Source organism: Schistocerca piceifrons, chromosome 7 (assembly GCF_021461385.2).
Source record: "Schistocerca piceifrons isolate TAMUIC-IGC-003096 chromosome 7, iqSchPice1.1, whole genome shotgun sequence".
Classification (NCBI taxonomy): Eukaryota; Metazoa; Arthropoda; class Insecta; order Orthoptera; family Acrididae; genus Schistocerca; species Schistocerca piceifrons.
Window position 1 is genome coordinate 481,522,654 of NC_060144.1, and position 19,950 is coordinate 481,542,603.

The 19,950-nt window shown below is 39.6% G+C and overlaps 1 protein-coding gene across 2 annotated transcripts in view; it reads right to left on the bottom strand.

The window, feature by feature from the left end:
* Positions 1-19,950, bottom strand: part of LOC124804749 (cytoplasmic FMR1-interacting protein) — a 143,335-nt gene that overhangs the window by 90,159 nt on the left and 33,226 nt on the right. For both annotated transcript variants that reach the window (XM_047265053.1, XM_047265051.1), the window contains exons 3-8: positions 19,395-19,574; positions 19,126-19,307; positions 18,709-19,039; positions 18,398-18,601; positions 9,570-9,761; positions 9,265-9,479 (exon numbers count right to left, since the gene is read on the bottom strand). In XM_047265053.1, coding sequence (XP_047121009.1) covers positions 9,265-9,479; positions 9,570-9,761; positions 18,398-18,601; positions 18,709-19,039; positions 19,126-19,307; positions 19,395-19,574 — 1,304 coding nt within the window. The remainder of the gene's footprint in view (positions 1-9,264; positions 9,480-9,569; positions 9,762-18,397; positions 18,602-18,708; positions 19,040-19,125; positions 19,308-19,394; positions 19,575-19,950) is intronic.

Sequence of the window (19,950 nt, forward strand, 5' to 3'; positions counted from 1 at the left end):
CTACCACATTATTATGTATCTATGTTTTCCTAGATGATGATAGGTTAATGGCATGTTTAATTTCTCTACATAAAAACAAGTCTTTTCTTGGTTCAGCTGAGAATAATCTCTAACCAAGAATCTGGCCCACACACCAGCACTTTCTGCAGTATTTACCCAAAATTATTCACTTCTTTCTTCTCAAATAAACTTTTAAAACATATTATGCTTATCCATTACGGATATTTTAGAACCGTGACTGTATATTGAATGTAAATAAGTTATACAGAACTGCAACCAGTCACTTTTTTGAATAATTATGTTTTATTCCATGAACCAGTTTTCGAAACTTTTCAGGTTCATCTTCAGATGGTTTCAGTAAGTTACATCATTACTGGTAGTAGGATAATGCTGGGTGCTGGCTCTATGGCAGAAAGATGGGTCACACTTTAATGTATCGCCATGACTACAGCTTATCTGTCGATATGGATGTAAATTTAGTTTTTACTTACTGCGACAGTATAGGCAGCTTTTTTCGGTTAGTGTCCATCTGTCTGCCTGCATTTTGATGTCCAGTAGTTATATAAGGACACATATTCCCACACAAACTATATTAATTTACCCTTTGACAGCGAGACTTTTCCAGCATCCAGCATGCGCTTTACAACTGTTGCTTGTAACAAAGATGCTGGATGCTGGAAAAGTCTCACTGTCAAAGTGTAAATTAATATAGTTTGTGTGGAAGTGTGTGTCTTTATATAACTACTGGACATCAAAATGGGAGGCAGACAGATGGACACTAACTGAAAAAAGCCGCCTATACTGTCGCAGTAAGTAAAAACTAAATTTACATGCATATCGACAGATAAGCTATAGTCATGATGATACATTAAAGTGTGACCCATCTTTCCGCCATAGAGCCAGAACCCCTTCCTGAAACCATCTGAAGATGAACCTGAAAAGGTTCGAAAACTGGTTCATGGAATAAAACATAATTATTCAAAAAAGTGACTGGTTGCAGTTCTGTATAACTTATTTACATTTTAAAACAGAGAAAAAATTAGAGAATTTTATGTAAATAACAAGATGGTGAGTACAATTAAAGAGACTCCAGAAAACACAACTTTCACACTGAAGTTCATGGACAACTCTCCCAACTTTTCAAAATCCAGACATAAATAAAATAAGGATGATGTGCTATTGCAAATCTCATTTAATTTTATTCCGAGAGAAGAAAATGATAATTGGGAACACAAAATGAGAAGGACCACAAGGCGCCCTAAGTGTGCATACTCAGGGGCCGCATCAACATGTTGACGAGGCTTTTCTGGTAGCCACTGAGGGAACACAGTGCAAACAACTACAGGTTGTGGCACATGTTGGAATGAACAAAACCTGCCATCTAGGTTCTGAGGTCATACTTAGATCGTTCCAGTAACCGAAAGAAAAGGTTGAGAAGACCAGCCCTGCCCATGGAATTTCAACAAAGCTCATAATCTGCAGCATTGTCCCCAAAATGATTGTGGCCATCTCATCCTGAATCGACTACACGGCTCGAAACAGAGGTTTCAAAGGTTCTGTGACAAGCTAACCTGCATCCATAGGGCTGAGAGCTGTAGGGTGCTCCTAAATGGATCAGGACTGCACTACAGATCAGAAGCAGTGACTCTCCATATAGTCCAGATAAGAAGAGCTGTAGGAGACCCAGCAGTATCAGCATAAAATTCAAAGAAATGTCCCCCAAAAGTGACAGTATTACAGTACTAATTATTGACTGCTGAAGTATTCACATCAAAGAGCCAGAATTTGAAGTACTCCTAAAAAGCAGTGGAGATCACTTAACACCAGGTACAGAAATCTGATTAAAATCCATAACTGATAGCAGTGAGATTCATGGGGAAAAATTTGTGTGTATATTGAAAGGATGGGCTAATGGGATATGAAGGTGGCGTATCTTTCACAGTGAACATGACACTCAAAATCACCAAGGTAGAAACTGAAGCTGCACATGAGATTGATTGATTAAGACAGTAGCAAGAGTGCCATAAACTTAAAAATGGATGTTTCTATCAAACACCACTCACCTGCAGGTGTAACTAAAAACTTTACAGAAATTCTGAGTTCACTAATACATTAGTCGCTCTATGATATCATCATGATCGAGATCAACAATCACTAGGGATAGTTAAAGTATTGTAAGTGATGGACATGATAAGATATCCTGCAAATCATTACTAAAGCCTTCTCTTTGAAAATTGCCTAGAACAGATAATTCAGAAGCCTGCTCATGACAGATATGTATTACATCAAATGGCAAAAAATACACACGAGCTCTTTCGAGATGATTACTATGAAACTGGTATCAGTGACCATGACACACTTGTAATAATAAACATGAAGAGAAGCTAAAACTAGTAGGAAGATTTGTATGTTCAGCAAACTAGTTTGAGAGGCTTTAGTAACACATCTCACTGAAGAACTTGAAACATTTAGTCCTTGTCAGGAGCATCCAAAAGAACTGTGGATCAAGTAAAAAAAAAAAAAAAAAAAAAAAAAAAAAAAAAAAAAAAAAAAAAACACACACCTTTCTTGATGACACACTTGATAGATAAGCATCTATTAGAACAGTTCATGGTGGGAACGATCCTCTATGGTATACAGTCATCGTAAAGACTTCTAAAGAATATATTTTAAGAATGTGGTGGCCCACAGATTGTAAATATTTGAAGAATGTTATCCCTTACTGCAAACAGCTGCTAATAAAATTCCTTTACTGAACAACCAGTTTCAATCCACACACCATTATCAATCATCTGTGCAGTCTGCAGTATATGCGATGCCTCTGTTCATAATGTTAATGCTGGTAGTTAATGCGTGCACTGTTTTGGACATATTTATGACTGACAATGGAATGATCAGATTACACAAGTAATGGGTAAGGCAAACTCTAGATTGCGGTTTATTGGTAGAATCCTGAAGCGATGCAGTCCTTCAACAAAGGAAATAGCTTACAATAATCCTGAAGCGATGCAGTCCTTCAACAAAGGAAATAGCTTACAATACGTTAGTTCGTCCAGTCTTAGAGTACTGTTCATCTATATGGGACCCTTACCAGTTGGGTCTGACTCAAGAGATTCAGAAGGTCCAAAGAAGAGCGGTAAGATTCATGACTGGTACATTTATCCATCGTGAGAACATTACAAATCTGATAGAGAGTTTGAAGTGGGATACACTTGCAGATAGATGGAGCACTAAATGGAAGGGGCTGCTCACTAAATTCCGAAATCCGATCTTCACCGAGGATGTAGAGCATATATTATTACCATCAACTTTCAAATCATGCAATGATCACCATTCAAAGATAATTAGAGTTCGTACTAAGGTGCTGAGACAGTCGTTTTTCCATCGTGCGATCTGCGAGTGGAACAGAGGTGGGGAAAGATGACTCTGGCGTGAATCGTGTTCTCTGCCACACAGCGCTTGGTGGCTAGCGGAGTGTATTTGTAGATGTAGATGTAATTTCTTAGTATTTGACAACAGTGATTTATTCATGGCTTTCATTATTTGGCACCATTGATTTTATCACCTAGTGTGAGTGTGTAAATGTTTTTACGAAAATAATCTTATGAAGCAGAAGACTGTTCGTGAACCACAAGTGATTCTTCAAAAATAAATTTTATCAGTAGCTCTCAGAAGTAAATAATGACATTCTTTGAACTGCATAATAGGTGTAAACTACAGTATAGCGCTACAGACAGAGGTGCTGAATGAAAATCATTTGGCCAAAGAGGGCAATTCAGCATAACATCAATGACTACCATAGTAGAGTATTACCAAAAGATCTCTCACAAAACCCAAAGAAATTCCAGTAATTTGTTAGGCACCAAAGTTAGTGTCCAGGCACTGATGAAAGAGACAGGTGCCAAAGCAAAATGCTGGAACTCCATTTTCAAATGTTCCTTTCCATAGGAAAGGCCACGAGTATTGCATCAATTTAATTCTCACACCACTGCAAAGAAAGGTTTAGTGTCAGTGGAATTGAGAAACAGCTGAAATCACTAAAATTAAACTGAGCTTCAGTGCCCAGTGGAATCCCTATCAGATTATATACCAATTTTTTGGCCGAATTGGCCCTTCTTTCAATCATAATATACTGTAGATCTCTAACAAAAAACTGGGCCCGATGGTTGGAAGAAATTACAGTGGGATATCCAAACCCACACTCTGATTGGACTGCAACCGCACGCACACCCATGTCCCACGGAAGCCTCAAGCACCGTCTGCTATCAGCATGTGTGTATGCAAGCCAACTATGAAAACCAGAGTTCCACATAACAAGCCATTCCAACAACAACAATGTGGTTTGTTTTTGGTGAGAACTCAGAATGCCACCACTGCAGGCACTACTCTTGCCTTTTGGCAATACTCCAATTAATGACAGGAAGCACATCCAGTGAAGAACTATTTCCATCCATAAGTCACATGCACAAAGGTAGTCCACACAGTATACTTCCACCTCAGCAGCACTTAGGCCAGTGCACGGCCTCCAAGAAATCAGTCACCATTGGGAGTTACACCAGGCAATTGTGCCAACTGCTCTGCAGTTCCTTATTCAAAACAACTCCTGACCAGTGCTGAACTCCACCAACACGACATATCCTTCCCTCGGTGGATACCTACTTACAGACTTACGCCATGGATTAAAACTCAGTGTTAGGGCCCCATTGCACACTTCAACGGAGTTACCAGACTGGTGCTATCTCCTCTAGTAACATCCTAAGTGCTTACTTCCTCAGTGCTATGTCTTCCTGTAACCCACATACACCGTACAGTTGCTTGATAGTTTTATTTCTTCCTGTAACTGTGTCCTGAATAAACTTTTTACTACTTCCAGTCTTCTTGACTGCTGTTTTATCCATAACTACCAAGCCTCGGTACAAAACACGTCACATCCGCTACAAGGATAGCAGAAGTGATCCACAAAACTACAGTCCAACAATCTTGACATTCATTTGTTGTGCAGTCTTAGAACATATTCTGAGCTCAAAAGTAATGAGGTATCTCAAACCTCCCCATGCCAACCAGCACTGATTCTCAAATATAGACCATATAAATACAACTCAAGCATTTCTCACTTGATATCCTGATTAAAATCCATGGAGAAGAAATAAAAACTTTGAGGTTCGCCGATGACATTGTAATTCTGTCAGAGACAGCAAAGGACATGGAAGAGCAGTTGAACGGAATGGATGGTGTCTTGAAGGGAGGATATAAGATGAACATCAACAAAAGCAAAACGAGGATAATGGAATGTAGTCGAGTTAAGTCGGATGATGCTGAGGGTATTAGATTAGGAAATTAGACACTTAAAGTAGTAAAGGAGTTTTGCTATTTGGGGAGCAAAATAACTGATGATGGACGAAGTAGAGAGGATATAAAATGTAGACTGGCAATGGCAAGGAAAGCGTTTCTGAAGAAGAGAAATTTGTTAACATTGAGTATACAGTTAAGTGTCAGGAAGTTATTTCTGAAAGTATTTGTATGGAGTGTAGCCATGTATGGAAGTGAAACATGGACGGTAAATAGTTTGGACAAGAAGAGAATAGAAGCTTTTGAAATGTGGTGCTACAGAAGAATGCTGAAGATTAGATGGGTAGATCACATAACTAATGAGGAAGTATTGAATAGGATTGGGGAGAAGAGAAGTTTGTGGCACAACTTGACCAGAAGAAGGGATCGGTTGGTAGGACATGGTCTGAGGCATCAAGGGATCACCAATTTAGTATTGGAGGGCAGCGTGGAGGGTAAAAATCGTAGGGGGAGACCAAGAGATGAGTACACTAAGCAGATTCAGAAGGATGTAGGTTGCAGTAGGTACTGGGAGATGAAGAAGCTTGCACAGGATAGAGTAGCATGGAGAGCTGCATCAAACCAGTCTCAGGACTGAAGACCACAACAACAACAACAACATCCTGAAAGTTGTAGATCAAGGCAGTTAGGGAGATGCAGTATTTCTTCACTTCCAAAATGTGTTGGACTGTGTACCACACCTTCACTTATTAACAAAAGTATTATCATATGCGGTATCAAACAAAATTTGTGACTGGATTGAAGATTTCTTGGTAGGGAGGGTCTTGGATGAAGAGTTATCGCAAGATATAGAAGTAACTTCAGGTGTGTTGTGACCATTATAGTTCATGTTGTATATTAATAACATTGCAGACCATAGTAACCTCAGAGTTCTTGCATAAAATCTGATTTCTATAACAAAGTATTGTCTGAAAAAAAGTTGAACAAATATTCAGTCACATATTGATTAGATTTCAAAGAGGTGCAAAGACTGACAATTTGTTTTAAATATTCAGAAATAGAAAACTGCCCAGTTCACAAAATTAAAAGCTTAGTATCCTATGGGAATCAGTTAACTCACACAAATAACAGGGTGTAATTATTTGTAGGGTTATGAAATGGAACAATCACATGCATTCTGTCGTAGGTAAAACAGGTGGCAGGCTTCAATGCATTAGTAGAATATTAGGGAAATGTAATCAATCTACAAAGGAGGCTGCGTACAAAACACTTGTATGACCAATTCTAGAATATGGATATTGAATGTAGAGAAATATTACACAGCAGAAATGTATTCTGGAGAAATGTGAAATTTTCCTGTAGTCCTCTCCAGCCAGGGGCAAGCCAGCCAATACCCTGTGTCACAATCAAAATGACAAACAGGTAGAAAGCCGACATAATGGACAGCCGAACAAATCTGGAAGAGATTACACAGCCTCACCTTCAGAGTGAGGAGGTTGAATGAAACTCAGCAACAAGATCTCAGTGAAGACAAGATATCTCATCACTGTAGCAGAACAGCTGGATTTTATAAAAGGGCAAAAGTTTCACAAGAGAAGCTATCAGCTTGCTGATATGGTGGAAAAGCAACAAGCTGAAGTCCTGAATGCCATTCTTATGAAACAGAGGGGTGGTGAAGACCACTGATGAGCGTGGAAAGGTAGGCCACATTCCATCATCGCCAGCTCGACATAGCGTCACTGTCTCAAACTAGTAGTAAAAAAAAAAAACATACACTTTTGAGCCTTAGTGTCAATCATTATATTGCAGCACATCAGCTACAAGGCCAAACCTGTGATGCGCTGCTACCATTCACCACAATGACTTTCACCTCGAAGGCCGCTACATGTCTGATCTACCAGACTCTGTCACTGTGAGCTGCTGACCTTGCAAACACTGATGAGTAGACTTGAAGACTTCTATCTATGGCTTGCTGAGCCAAACTGATGGTGCTTGACGCACTGTCCACCTGTCACAGTATTCAGGACACACACTAACCTCTGCTCCCCCCCTCAAATAGTATCTGTAAGCAGTCATTGACAATGTCTGCCTTCCTTGGGGAAGTAATATTCTGTTGTTCATCTACACACCATTCAGAGATGTGAGGCATTACCCGAGCACACCTCTTTGAGGTGCTCTCGTAATTTGCAGTCTCCATTCTGGTCAGTGACACCCGCCATACAGGCAACATCATTGGCCATTTGCCCATGAGGCCTGTCTCCCACCCAAGACCACGATTATGTGAGCCAGACGCCGAGAGCCACATCCTCCGCAGTTTGCTAACACAACGTCAGAAAGTTCTGAGTTCCAAGGCCACATGCTGTATCACTGCCGGCCTGGGCACAGAGAAAGAGGAGAATACATGATTGCAAACTTTAATGAATAAATTCTTGTTCCACTAATGTCGTATCATTACTGTTCAGCACACCGACTGGCTTGCCTCACAACACTCCACGCTCCGTCATCCTAAAAACAGACAGGAAGGAGGGCAACAAGAATGGTCACATGTTTGTTTGACCCATGGAGACACTGAAAAAACAGAACTGGAAGATGTTTGAAGATGATTTAACAATCCCACGAAAGCCAACTTACAAAGCACAAGAACCAACTAAGAATATTGGCTATTACTACAAACCACTACATGTCACTGTCACAGGGATTGGGAAATAAGATTAGACTAACAGTAGCACACACAGGCGCATTTGAACAATCATTCTTCCCGCACGCCGCATGTGGTACTATGGAAGGGACACTCTGCCATCATTTAATGGTGGCTGTAGAGTATGAATGTAGATGCAGAATTTTAAAGTCAAGAAACAATGAAATATGCTTAGGACGAAAGTCAGAAGTGATTAAATTCTTGCAGAATCCTTTAACACAGCTCAGCAGACATGACAATACAAGTCAATCTCTTGGAGATCACCAGGAACAAAGCAAAAAATCTCAAGAAAAGGATTAAAATGGTCAAGACATTCAAGGACTTGGAAAATTGAAAGCCAGAATGGATTGAAAACAAATGCTACCAGCAACACAATATCAAAAATGGAAAGATTACTTGCTCTGGGAAAACCTGTTCACAATAAGTGAATTTTCAATACAGCTTAATATTATTATCAAAACAAAATGCTTATACATCAGTGAATACCTTTTAATGAACTACAACATGGAAAAGTGAGAGGTCTTGGGGAGGAGAATCTTAAGAAAATTTGTGGGCATGATCCAGCATGAGGACAGGTGGAAAATTCAAAAGATCACAAGAGTCTGCCACAACATATGCAGAAGTTTGAAGAGCATGAGGATGAGGAGGCGGAAGATGTTCCTAAGACATTTGTATGGCATGACACTGACCGGACAGACAGTCACGTATCTATGGAAGAAGAGGACCACAATAGGATGAATTAAGGAAGCTAAGAAATCTGAATCAAAATCTAATATTTCAGATGTTCCAAATGACAGAAAGAATAGAGCACAAAATTTGGAATTTTTGAAGGTCAAGTCTGTGATCTGGAATGCTTAATTTACTTGTGTGTGTGTGTGTGTGTGTGTGTGTGTGTGTGTGTGTGTGTGCGCGCGCGCTTGCGTATATTGCTTGCCAAACATGATTTGTTTTAATTTCAAAATTATATTTAATGGATTTATTGCAATATCACAACTCTCAAACAATATTTTTGTAAAACTCAAAAATGTATAATATTTTAGTATAATCAGCTACCACCATAACCGATGATGGCACACAGTTGCAATGGCCAAATATAATACAGTTTGCTCAGAAATATTTGTTAGTTATGGCAGAAATCGTTTGAAAATTGTTTTACAGAGCTATCCTTTGAAAAACAAATGGGAAAAAATAACAGCAGAGCATAAACCACTTCATCAAAATCCCAGAAGTAACAAACAGAAAAAAGTAGTCACTAAACTGACATGACACATTCTTACCTCCTGATGAGATCCTTTTTGTTTTTTATTGCTTTCCTCAATGGTTCTCTCAAAACAAGTTGAACAAAGTCTTGTAATTCTGCATATATATTACGTCGTATTGCATCAGTGAATACTGTCTCCATTCGGGCCATTAGCACCTGCAGTCCTTTTATCATTGCTATTACTTCAATAAGTGCAAATTTCTCTTCATCTGTATAATTGTAACGTGTTGCCTAAGGCATAAATTTGTTGTAAGTGAGTTATTTTACTAGCATATGAAGGAAAGCTTTTTTTGGGAGGGGGGGGGGGGGGCGGCTACTTACCCTCTCATATTCTTCTGCTTCTGGTGGGCATTCTTTATTTTGATGGTGGTCGGTCGGATGAAGAAGTTTCCACGAATACAATTCAGTTACAACGCTAGTCCACTCTGATAACAGCTGCAAACCCCTTAATGCTAAGTCTGCTGTTTCCTTATTTTCTGCATCACTCCTTGTTTCTTTGTATGTTGTTGTTACCTATAATGAAAAAGTCCTTTGTTACCTAGTAACTGCAGATATGACTTAGCAGGAGAAATTAACTTCAGATGAGAAAGATCAAAGCCTAAACATAATTGATAAAACACAAGCGGTGCTTCCTGATACATGGAAAGTATCTCGCAGTCTGAGACTTAAATCTGGACATGTGCCTTTCATGGGCAATACAGTACTATTAATGTACATTTCTTGATCTATTTTCAAAGCTCCATTCTTACAGAGTATCTGAAGGTTTGCAGATTAGTGTTTAATGCCCTACCTGACCACTAGATAGTCAGCCACTTGACAATGGCAGGGCGATCTCTGCCGAAAATGTGTGGACAGTTAACCACTTGATGCAGCTTGGAACCCGCGGCTCATTAATGGATATCGTTGCGAGAACATGCATTCGTACTATATTTATTTAGCTTCTCATTAGTACTACTGCTTCACAAAACATTAATTTCAACTGACTTTAGTTAACTGCAGCACATAACAACTTACTGCAAACTGTAACATTTAACCTGGATTCAGTGTCTGATATCCATCAAAAGTTAAACAGTTGTCACCAGTCAATGACAAATTAAGATAGACACACATTGTGTAAAATTTACAATCTTCCACAATCGATGAAGCCAATATGCCACAAAAAATTCTCTCTCCAGCACTGCCTATCGTCAAACTCACTGCACAGACTGTGACACAAAACTTTCACATCTTACTTATGAAGTGTCACTGATGTCACACTGCCCTGTTTGTTCAATCAAAATCACCACCAATAAAACTTTAGAACTATACATGTATAATGACAATCCCCTTTCTTGCAGTCATTTGCCACCCACAAACTATAGTATAAGTCTATTGCTTCCCTAGTTATTGATAAAATAGATATTCATATAAAACTATATAGGCCCTAGTTCCCGAGATCTTTTCAAGTCTCAAATAATTGTAAAATAGATACATCATAAATGTTTGGGACTTGAAAAGTTCTCTGGAACCATATAATTTCATTTTATTAAAGCACTTATGCCAGGGCTTGAGGGAGAAGCTGCGTTGGTAAAGTACCGGAACTTCAAGCGCTGATAGAAAGCACCGAAGCTGAAATCGTTATAGGTACAGAAAGCTGGCTTAAGCCAGAGATAAATTCTGCCAAAATTTTTACAAAGGTACACACGGTGTTTAGAAAGGATAGATTGCATGCAACCGGTGGTGGAGTGTTCATCGCTGTTAGTAGTAGTTTATCCTGTAGTGAAGTAGAAGTGGATAGTTCCTGTGAATTATTATGGGTGGAGGTTACACTAAACAACCGAACTAGGTTAATAATTGGCTCCTTTTACCGACCTCCCGACTCAGCAGCATTAGTGGCAGAACAACTGAGAGAAAATTTGGAATACATTTCACATAAATTGTCTCAGCATGTTATAGTCTTAGGTGGAGATTTCAATTTACCAGATATAGACTGGCACACTCAGATGTTTAGGACGGGTGGTAGGGACAGAGCATCGAGTGACATTATACTGAGTGCACTATCCGAAAATTACCTCGAGCAATTAAACAGAGAACCGACTCGTGGAGATAACATCTTGGACCTACTGATAACAAACAGACCCGAACTTTTCGAATCTGTATGTACAGAACAGGGAATCAGTGATCATAAGGCCGTTGTAGCATCCCTGAATATGGAAGTTAATAGGAATATAAAAAAAGGGAGGAAGGTTTATCTGTTTAGCAAGAGTAATAGAAGGCAGATTTCAGACTACCTAACAGATCAAAACGAAAATTTCTGTTCCGACACTGACAATGTTGAGTGTTTATGGAAAAAGTTCAAGGCAATCGTAAAATGCGTTTTAGACAGGTACGTGCCGAGTAAAACTGTGAGGGACGGGAAAAACCCACCGTGGTACAACAACAAAGTTAGGAAACTACTGCGAAAGCAAAGAGAGCTCCACTCCAAGTTTAAACGCAGCCAAAACCTCTCAGACAAACTGAAGCTAAACGATGTCAAAGTTAGCGTAAGGAGGGCTATGCGTGAAGCGTTCATTGAATTCGAAAGTAAAATTCTATGTACCGACTTGACAGAAAATCCTAGGAAGTTCTGGTCTTACGTTAAATCAGTAAGTGGCTCGAAACAGCATATCCAGACACTACGGGATGATGATGGCATTGAAACAGAGGATGACACGCGTAAAGCTGAAATACTAAACACCTTTTTCCAAAGCTGTTTCACAGAGGAAGACCGCACTGCAGTTCCTTCTCTAAATCCTCGCACAAACGAAAAAATGGCTGACATCGAAATAAGTGTCCAAGGAATAGAAAAGCAACTGGAATCACTCAATAGAGGAAAGTCCACTGGACCTGACGGGATACCAATTCGATTCTACACAGAGTACGCGAAAGAACTTGCCCCCCTTCTAACAGCCGTGTACCGCAAGTCTCTAGAGGAACGGAGGGTTCCAAATGATTGGAAAAGAGCACAGATAGTCCCAGTCTTCAAGAAGGGTCGTCGAGCAGCTGCGCAAAACTATAGACCTATATCTCTTACGTCGATCTCTTGTAGAATTTTAGAACATGTTTTTTGCTCGCGTATCATGTCATTTCTGGAAACCCAGAATCTACTATGTAGGAATCAACATGGATTCCGGAAACAGCGATCATGTGAGACCCAACTCGCCTTATTTGTTCATGAGACCCAGAAAATATTAGATACAGGCTCCCAGGTAGATGCTATTTTTCTTGACTTCCGGAAGGCGTTCGATACAGTTCCGCACTGTCGCCTGATAAACAAAGTAAGAGCTTACGGAATATCAGACCAGCTGTGTGGCTGGATTGAAGAGTTTTTAGCAAACAGAACACAGCATGTTGTTATCAATGGAGAGACGTCTACAGACGTTAAAGTAACCTCTGGCGTGCCACAGGGGAGTGTTATGGGACCATTGCTTTTCACAATATATATAAATGACTTAGTAGATAGTGTCGGAAGTTCCATGCGGCTTTTCGCGGATGATGCTGTAGTATACAGAGAAGTTGCTGCATTAGAAAATTGTAGCGAAATACAGGAAGATCTGCAGCGGATAGGCACTTGGTGCAGGGAGTGGCAACTGACCCTTAACATAGACAAATGTAATGTATTGCGAATACATAGAAAGAAGGATCCTTTATTGTATGATTATATGATAGCGGAACAAACACTGGTAGCAGTTACTTCTGTAAAATATCTGGGAGTATGCGTACGGAACGATTTGAAGTGGAATGATCATATAAAACTAATTGTTGGTAAGGCGGGTACCAGGTTGAGATTCATTGGGAGAGTGCTTAGAAAATGTAGTCCATCAACAAAGGAGGTGGCTTACAAAACACTCGTTCGACCTATACTTGAGTATCGCTCATCAGTGTGGGATCCGTACCAGGTCGGGTTGACGGAGGAGATAGAGAAGATCCAAAGAAGAGCGGCGCGTTTCGTCACTGGGTTATTTGGTAACCGTGATAGCGTTACGGAGATGTTTAATAAACTCAAGTGGCAGACTCTGCAAGAGAGGCGCTCTGCATCGCGGTGTAGCTTGCTCGCCAGGTTTCGAGAGGGTGCGTTTCTGGATGAGGTATCGAATATATTGCTTCCCCCTACTTATACTTCCCGAGGAGATCACGAATGTAAAATTAGAGAGATTAGAGCGCGCACGGAGGCTTTCAGACAGTCGTTCTTCCCGCGAACCATACGCGACTGGAACAGGAAAGGGAGGTAATGACAGTGGCACGTAAAGTGCCCTCCGCCACACACCGTTGGGTGGCTTGCGGAGTATCAATGTAGATGTAGATGTAGAGAATCCCCACCCATTTCATTTGATACCGAGTTCCTTTTCCAGTATAGTTAGAGTGCCTCTGCAATACTATTCAAGTTCAGGGCAAATACCAAGTGAGCTGAGACACGAATGGGAATTTGGATTGAGGAGGAAGGCATGCTAGCATGGTACATGCAGTTGTGCAAAGCCACTGTGCTAGATTGGCCTAGTGGTTAGTGCATCTGCCTAGGGAGCAAGAGATTCAGATTCTAATCCCGGCCTTGGTACAAATTTTCATTTGTTGCTGCAGTCCACACATATACAAAATACATATTGAAACCTTTCTGCAACAATGATTTACACAATGAAATCCCATTTACAAATTAACACAAAAATTAAGTGGTCAGTTATTCCGAATTGCCTTTCAACGACCTTTCACCTAGTGCCCTCAGAATGTACAATATATGCACAATAATCAAAGGGCAAAAGCCTTTATTAATGGCCTATTTAAATAAATTTAACATTACTATTAAAAATACTGAATATTGTAAAAGCACTATGACAGGAAACAGGTAACAGATGGGTCTAAACTGTGCTGGTATCCTAACACCGGTTACTGTGAAGAACCACTTATTCTGGCTTACTTTAGTTGTATAACTGTTTGAGTTCAAACTATTTACTGTATTAAAGCATGGTGCTCACAGGTTATACTACAAAAAAGGACATTTCTTTTGATACCTCATTTGAATTCACAGCACAAGTTCTCGAACAATTAATTTGTGAAGGAAATTACCATAAATGCCAATTATTAATATTGCTGTAAACTACAGTTTTCAACATGTAAAAACATTCCAAGTAGTGATGGACTCGTCATCATGCTCAGTTTGGTATTAATGTAGCATTATTAGACTATGTGACACTAAATATCCAATATTTTTAGGTAGACTTTTTTATTTCAGCAAGCATTCTGACCATGATACCCCTTTCATTCCACAGATGTGGATGTGATTTATCTTTCTAGTAGGGAAATACACAGCACGTTGAGTGTCATATGCACCTTGACAATCACATGGCAGCCATGAGCCATGACACTTAGGTTGGACTATCACCACTTAAATCCACAGAAGGTGGAGACTTAGGAAAGGACATTCTACTTTTGCAGAAGACCAGCTTAAAGAATACCTCAGTTACAAAGTCTTACATAACATCCACAAAGGGATGAATAACTACACTAGAGCACCAAAGAAACTGGTATAGGCATGTGTATTTAAATACCGCAGTTGGCAATGTCAATAAACGATAAGTGTGTTGCGCAGTTGTTAGATTGGTTAACTGCTGCTACAATGGCCGGTTATCAAGATTTAAGTGAGTTTGAATATGATGTTACAGTCGGCGCACGAGCAACAGGACAAAGCGTCTCCGAGGTAGCAATGAAGTGGGGATTTTCCCATACAACCATTTCACGAGTGTACCAAGAATATCAGGAATCTGATAAAACATCTCCAATACTGCTGCAGCTGGAAAAAGATTCTGCAAGAACGGAACCAACGGCTGAAGAGAATCGTTCAGTGTGACAAAAGTGCAACCCATCTGCAAAATGCTGCAGATTTCAACGCTGGGCCATCAGTATGGGCTTTCGGAGCCAAAGGCCCGTTAGTGTACCCTTGATGACTGCATGACACAAAACTTTACACCTCGCCTGGGCCCACCAACACTGACATTGGACTGCTGCTGACTGGAAACATGTTGCCTGGTCGGACAAGTCTTGTTTCAAATTGTATTGAGCTGATGGACATGTACAGTTATAGAGACAACCTTATGAATCCACGAACCCTGCACGTCAGCAGGGGACTGTTCAGGCTGGTGGAGATTCTGCAGTGGTGTGGTGTGTGCAGTTGGAGTGATATGGGATCCCTGATATCTCTAGATACGACTCCGACAGGTGACATGTACGTAAGCATCCTGTCTGGTCACCTGCATCCATTCATGTCCACTGTGCATTTCGACGGACTTGGGCAATTAAAGCGGGACAATGCAACACCCTAAACATCAGAATTTCTACAGAGTGGCTCCAGAAACACTCTTCTGAGTTTAAACACTTCTGTTGGCCACCAAGCTCCTCAGAAATGAACATTATTGAGCATATTTGGGATGCCTTGCAAAGTGCTGTTCAGAAGACATCTCTAACCCCTCATACGCTTACAGATTTATGGGCCGACCTGCAGGATTCATGGTATCAGTGCCCTCCAGCACTACTTCAGACATTAGCTGAGTCCACGTCATGTCGTGTTGTGGTGCTTCTGCGAGCTCGCAGAGGCCCTGCACAATATTAGGCAGGTGTATCAATTTCTTTGGCTATTCAGTGTATCTTGGAATAACGGAAATTAATAAACATGTGTCTACTTGCTACATATCTAAATTTTTCAAAGTTCTGCCATGCGAGCTCAGAACAAAGAAGGGTAGCTATGCGGCAGTGTGCCAGTTGGAACGTCAACAAGGCATACCACCAATGTAACAGACTGAGAAAGGAAGAAATGCAAACATTGCAGTGCTGCATAACAAGGCACTGTAAAGTAACACTAAATAACTTCCAAACTTCAATGCCGGTGTGCCACTGCAAAGTCACATGTAAGCAGAAGCTCATTGATGCAGAGTAATTACTGAATTACCACATTGATGCAAGGAGCTCTGACGGGACTGATAAATGAAGGCATACACACTCATGCACTCAGAGCCACTGTATTGTAGACATATGCTCGGCCCTTTAAATAACAAGGCTTTTGGAGCTCCAAGACACATTGTCACGCTGCCATTCTGGCTGTGTCACTAGAAGCAGAGGGAATGACAGAATGCTGAGTTTCAGTGACACCATGACAAGTTGACTGATGATGAGTCTGCAAGCTACCTGCAAGTGAACTTCAGTACCAAGACAGAGCCAAACTGATGTGTACAACAGCTGTGGTCTGCTGTTGCTGGTTACTAGTTATCACAGATGATGTGCAAGCTATTATCTCCAGACCAATCAGGCATGGCACTTTTGCACAGGACCCTGGCTTGAACCCCTTATAACTCTGTAGATTGAAAATTATAAATAAATGTTACTGAAGATATCAACGTTTCACTGGCGTCTCCGGGTGCAAACTGGAGCACTCATCCACAGTCCGGGCTTGGCCTCCTGGTCACAATGCAACCTCAACTCCCCAGGTCACAACAGTACTGAATGATTAGGCACAGTTACCTTAATTGCAACTTCTAACTGCGGATACTGCTAATAATGCCTTCCAAGTTGCTTTGTAATTTTCCCCTTCTACTCAAGTTCCCCATTTTTCCTTTATTTCAGTTTCTGTAGCTTCACTGGCTGGGTTAAAATTTTACGTTTTATAATTACAGTCAATTCACTTGCCTGTTTAGTCTCATTTGTAATGTTTTACCTGTTTCTAATACTGGAGCTGTTAAGGACAAGTTATCTTGTTCAGTCACACAGTTGGAACATGTTACCAAAGTTTGCTATGTATTGTTCAACTTATTTTTCTTCTCAGAACATTGTTGTAATTTGTCACATAGTTCATTATTTAATGTGCCACATAGTGTACCTAAGCTAAATAGTTTTACATCACATTCTTCCTCTTGTTTTAGTCCTAAATCAAACATTACAATTGTCATCTTTGAACATTAAATGAGACTCTCTGTAAACAAACCAAGCTTAAAATCTTCAAGCTGAAAATATGTTTGTAAAATAATAAATATTGTGGAATGTTACACCAGTGTTATGCATTTTTCGTTCATAATGTATAAAATATTCTGCCAAGAACCAACAGAACAGTCAATTAATGCAGTTTGTGCCACAGTTCATGGTAAAGGAAAATGTGTCTCCACTGCCCACCACATTGGCATATGGATGTTCTGAATTAACACATACCAGGCTGGTGAATTGGCTGCAAAAAGAGAGAATATATGCTGCACCGTGACAACCCACTATCCCCATATTTCAGCATGTGATTTCTACTCGCAGTGTTTTGGCAAGGAAAAATGGCTCATCATTCCTCTTACACTAAAAATATTACAACTGAGAAGGCACATTATTGTAGTCACCAAAAATTTAACACCATCTTCTTGAAAATGTTAGCTGAAATAGGACTACTATCTGCTTGTCTGTCACATTTACACTTTGTACAGAAATCAAATGTAATGCCTCTCCAGTTAGTGCACAAACTTCACAGCCTGTGGTATAATCAAATACTTAACAATCATCCTGTGTAGTTTAAGAAGCATGTAGCCGTAATGGAAATTCCTAGATGGAATGATATGTAAAAAAAGGGAAAGGTAACCACTCACCTATGGCAGACTGATGTGTGGCGCATAGACGCACATAACAGAAAACAAGTGTTCACTTGCTTTCAAGCTCTGGCTCTTTTCCTAGAAGAAAAAAATGATGCTGCAGCTGCTACAGTTTGTGTGAATTCATGTACTTTCTACTACAAAAAGAGCCAGAGCTTGAAAGCCAGTGAACACTGTTTTCTGTTACGTGTATGTATACAACACTTATCAGTCCTTTAATAAGTGTGTACCACTCGTAAAAAAAAAAACACAGACACACAAAATCAACACGTACCAGATAATAAGATTTGGCAAAAAAAGTCTCCTCAGATGGCACCTTAACCATAGCGGAAAAGCCAATGAAATGTTTGTCTTACCATTCATAATACACTTCATTGTCAATACAGCCTTCTTTCTGTCAATATTCTGTACAATGTTAATGTATGTTATGTTAATTTATGTTAATTATGACCATTAATATAACAAGCAAAATGAGGCATCTACACATCAATAATCCAATTAAGATCTTGTGATAATTACTCTTACTTCATTGCTATATCTTGCAAGTTCACTGATGTATTTAACATGGTCTTCTCGTATCTGGGGCAGGTGCACCATTAAATCAGCTTGAGGACTTATGCTGTTGGAACTGGACAGAGGCCACTTGGACGGATCAAAATGCTTGCTACGCTTTATATAATTGAATGGCGCTATCTGCATATCTCCAAACAGTGGCACAACTTCCAGATTCTGAAATCATTCACAAGGTGTATAGCTACAGATATTAAGAGAGAATGTATTTGGTAAATAAAAGAATAATTGTAAAAACATGGAATTTTAATCTCAAATTTCTTTACCTTAAATATCCTGTCAATCTTCTCTAGCTTCAGCTTCTTCTTTTGATCAAGTTTATTGATATTACACAGATCACTATCCATGAGAAACAGTCCAAATCCCATCACCTTAACAAGCATATGCTTCTCATGTGGTGTCAAGTACATTTTTGTCTCAAACATGTGAACACATATATTCACTACATCTGCTAAAAGTTCCTCATACCCAGGAATTTTTTCCAAGTTTTCTTTAACTGTATCTCTGATTTTATTCTGAGTTGCAAGGAACATTGAAAGGTTTTGAGATTCCTGAAGTGTCTGTGAATCAGCCATCACTTTTAGAAACTGGGCTGCCCTACAAAGCAAACAAATACATATTTTGCAGGTTATTAATAGCTCAACTGAGAATAAAATAAACAATCTGTTTTCAAACGGTGATACCTTCTGTAAGTAGAATAGTCATTTTTCACACTTGATTTCATATTCTTTAATTCATCAAGAACAGCAAACATGTTAATAAATTTTCCAAGTGTAAGAAGGTATGCTTCTGAAACAAAATCTTTTCTTTTTTCTTGATGGCATAATCTCTTCACTTCAGCAGAAAATCTTTCTATAGCTTTCCTCTGCAAAGAACACAATTAATGAGCAGATTTACACAATCAGCATTTGTATGTATACAAGGGGCTTTGAAGTTAATAAAGGTGGTTTACCTGAAAATACATAAAATTCAAGAGTTTATTCACTTCTGGTGCAAGAACTTCTACAGTTTTCTCATATATTTCAACCCTATTTGGTTGTTCATTTGATTTTGGCTGTGGAATAGCACGAGAACAGCACCTCCACGTGTACAGCATTACAGCGTGCACTAAACCTTCCTCAAGCAGTTCGTTCTGCAAAAACAAAATTTGTTGATGAATTTCATACTGTAAACTCACTCTGCAGAAATTGAAACTGACTAATCATTAAGCTGATGGAAATTTCAGAATAGATACAACGAAAAGTAACAAAATACTGTATTCTGTGAGGTTGCCTTCAAGACAGCAGCAAAAGCAGTATCTGATTGTAGATCCAAGAAAGAAATTTAGAAGGCTGCCTTTGCAGAAGAATCTGCTTCCAGCACAGGGCTTCTATGCAGGAGACTCTGGCCAGAAGATATTGTCTGGGCCACAGATTAACAGTACTTATTCCTATGCTAAGAATACTAGTACGTAAAAATACAAAAAGTTTTTCTACATCCACCTCAACTATTTTTTTATGACACAAGCA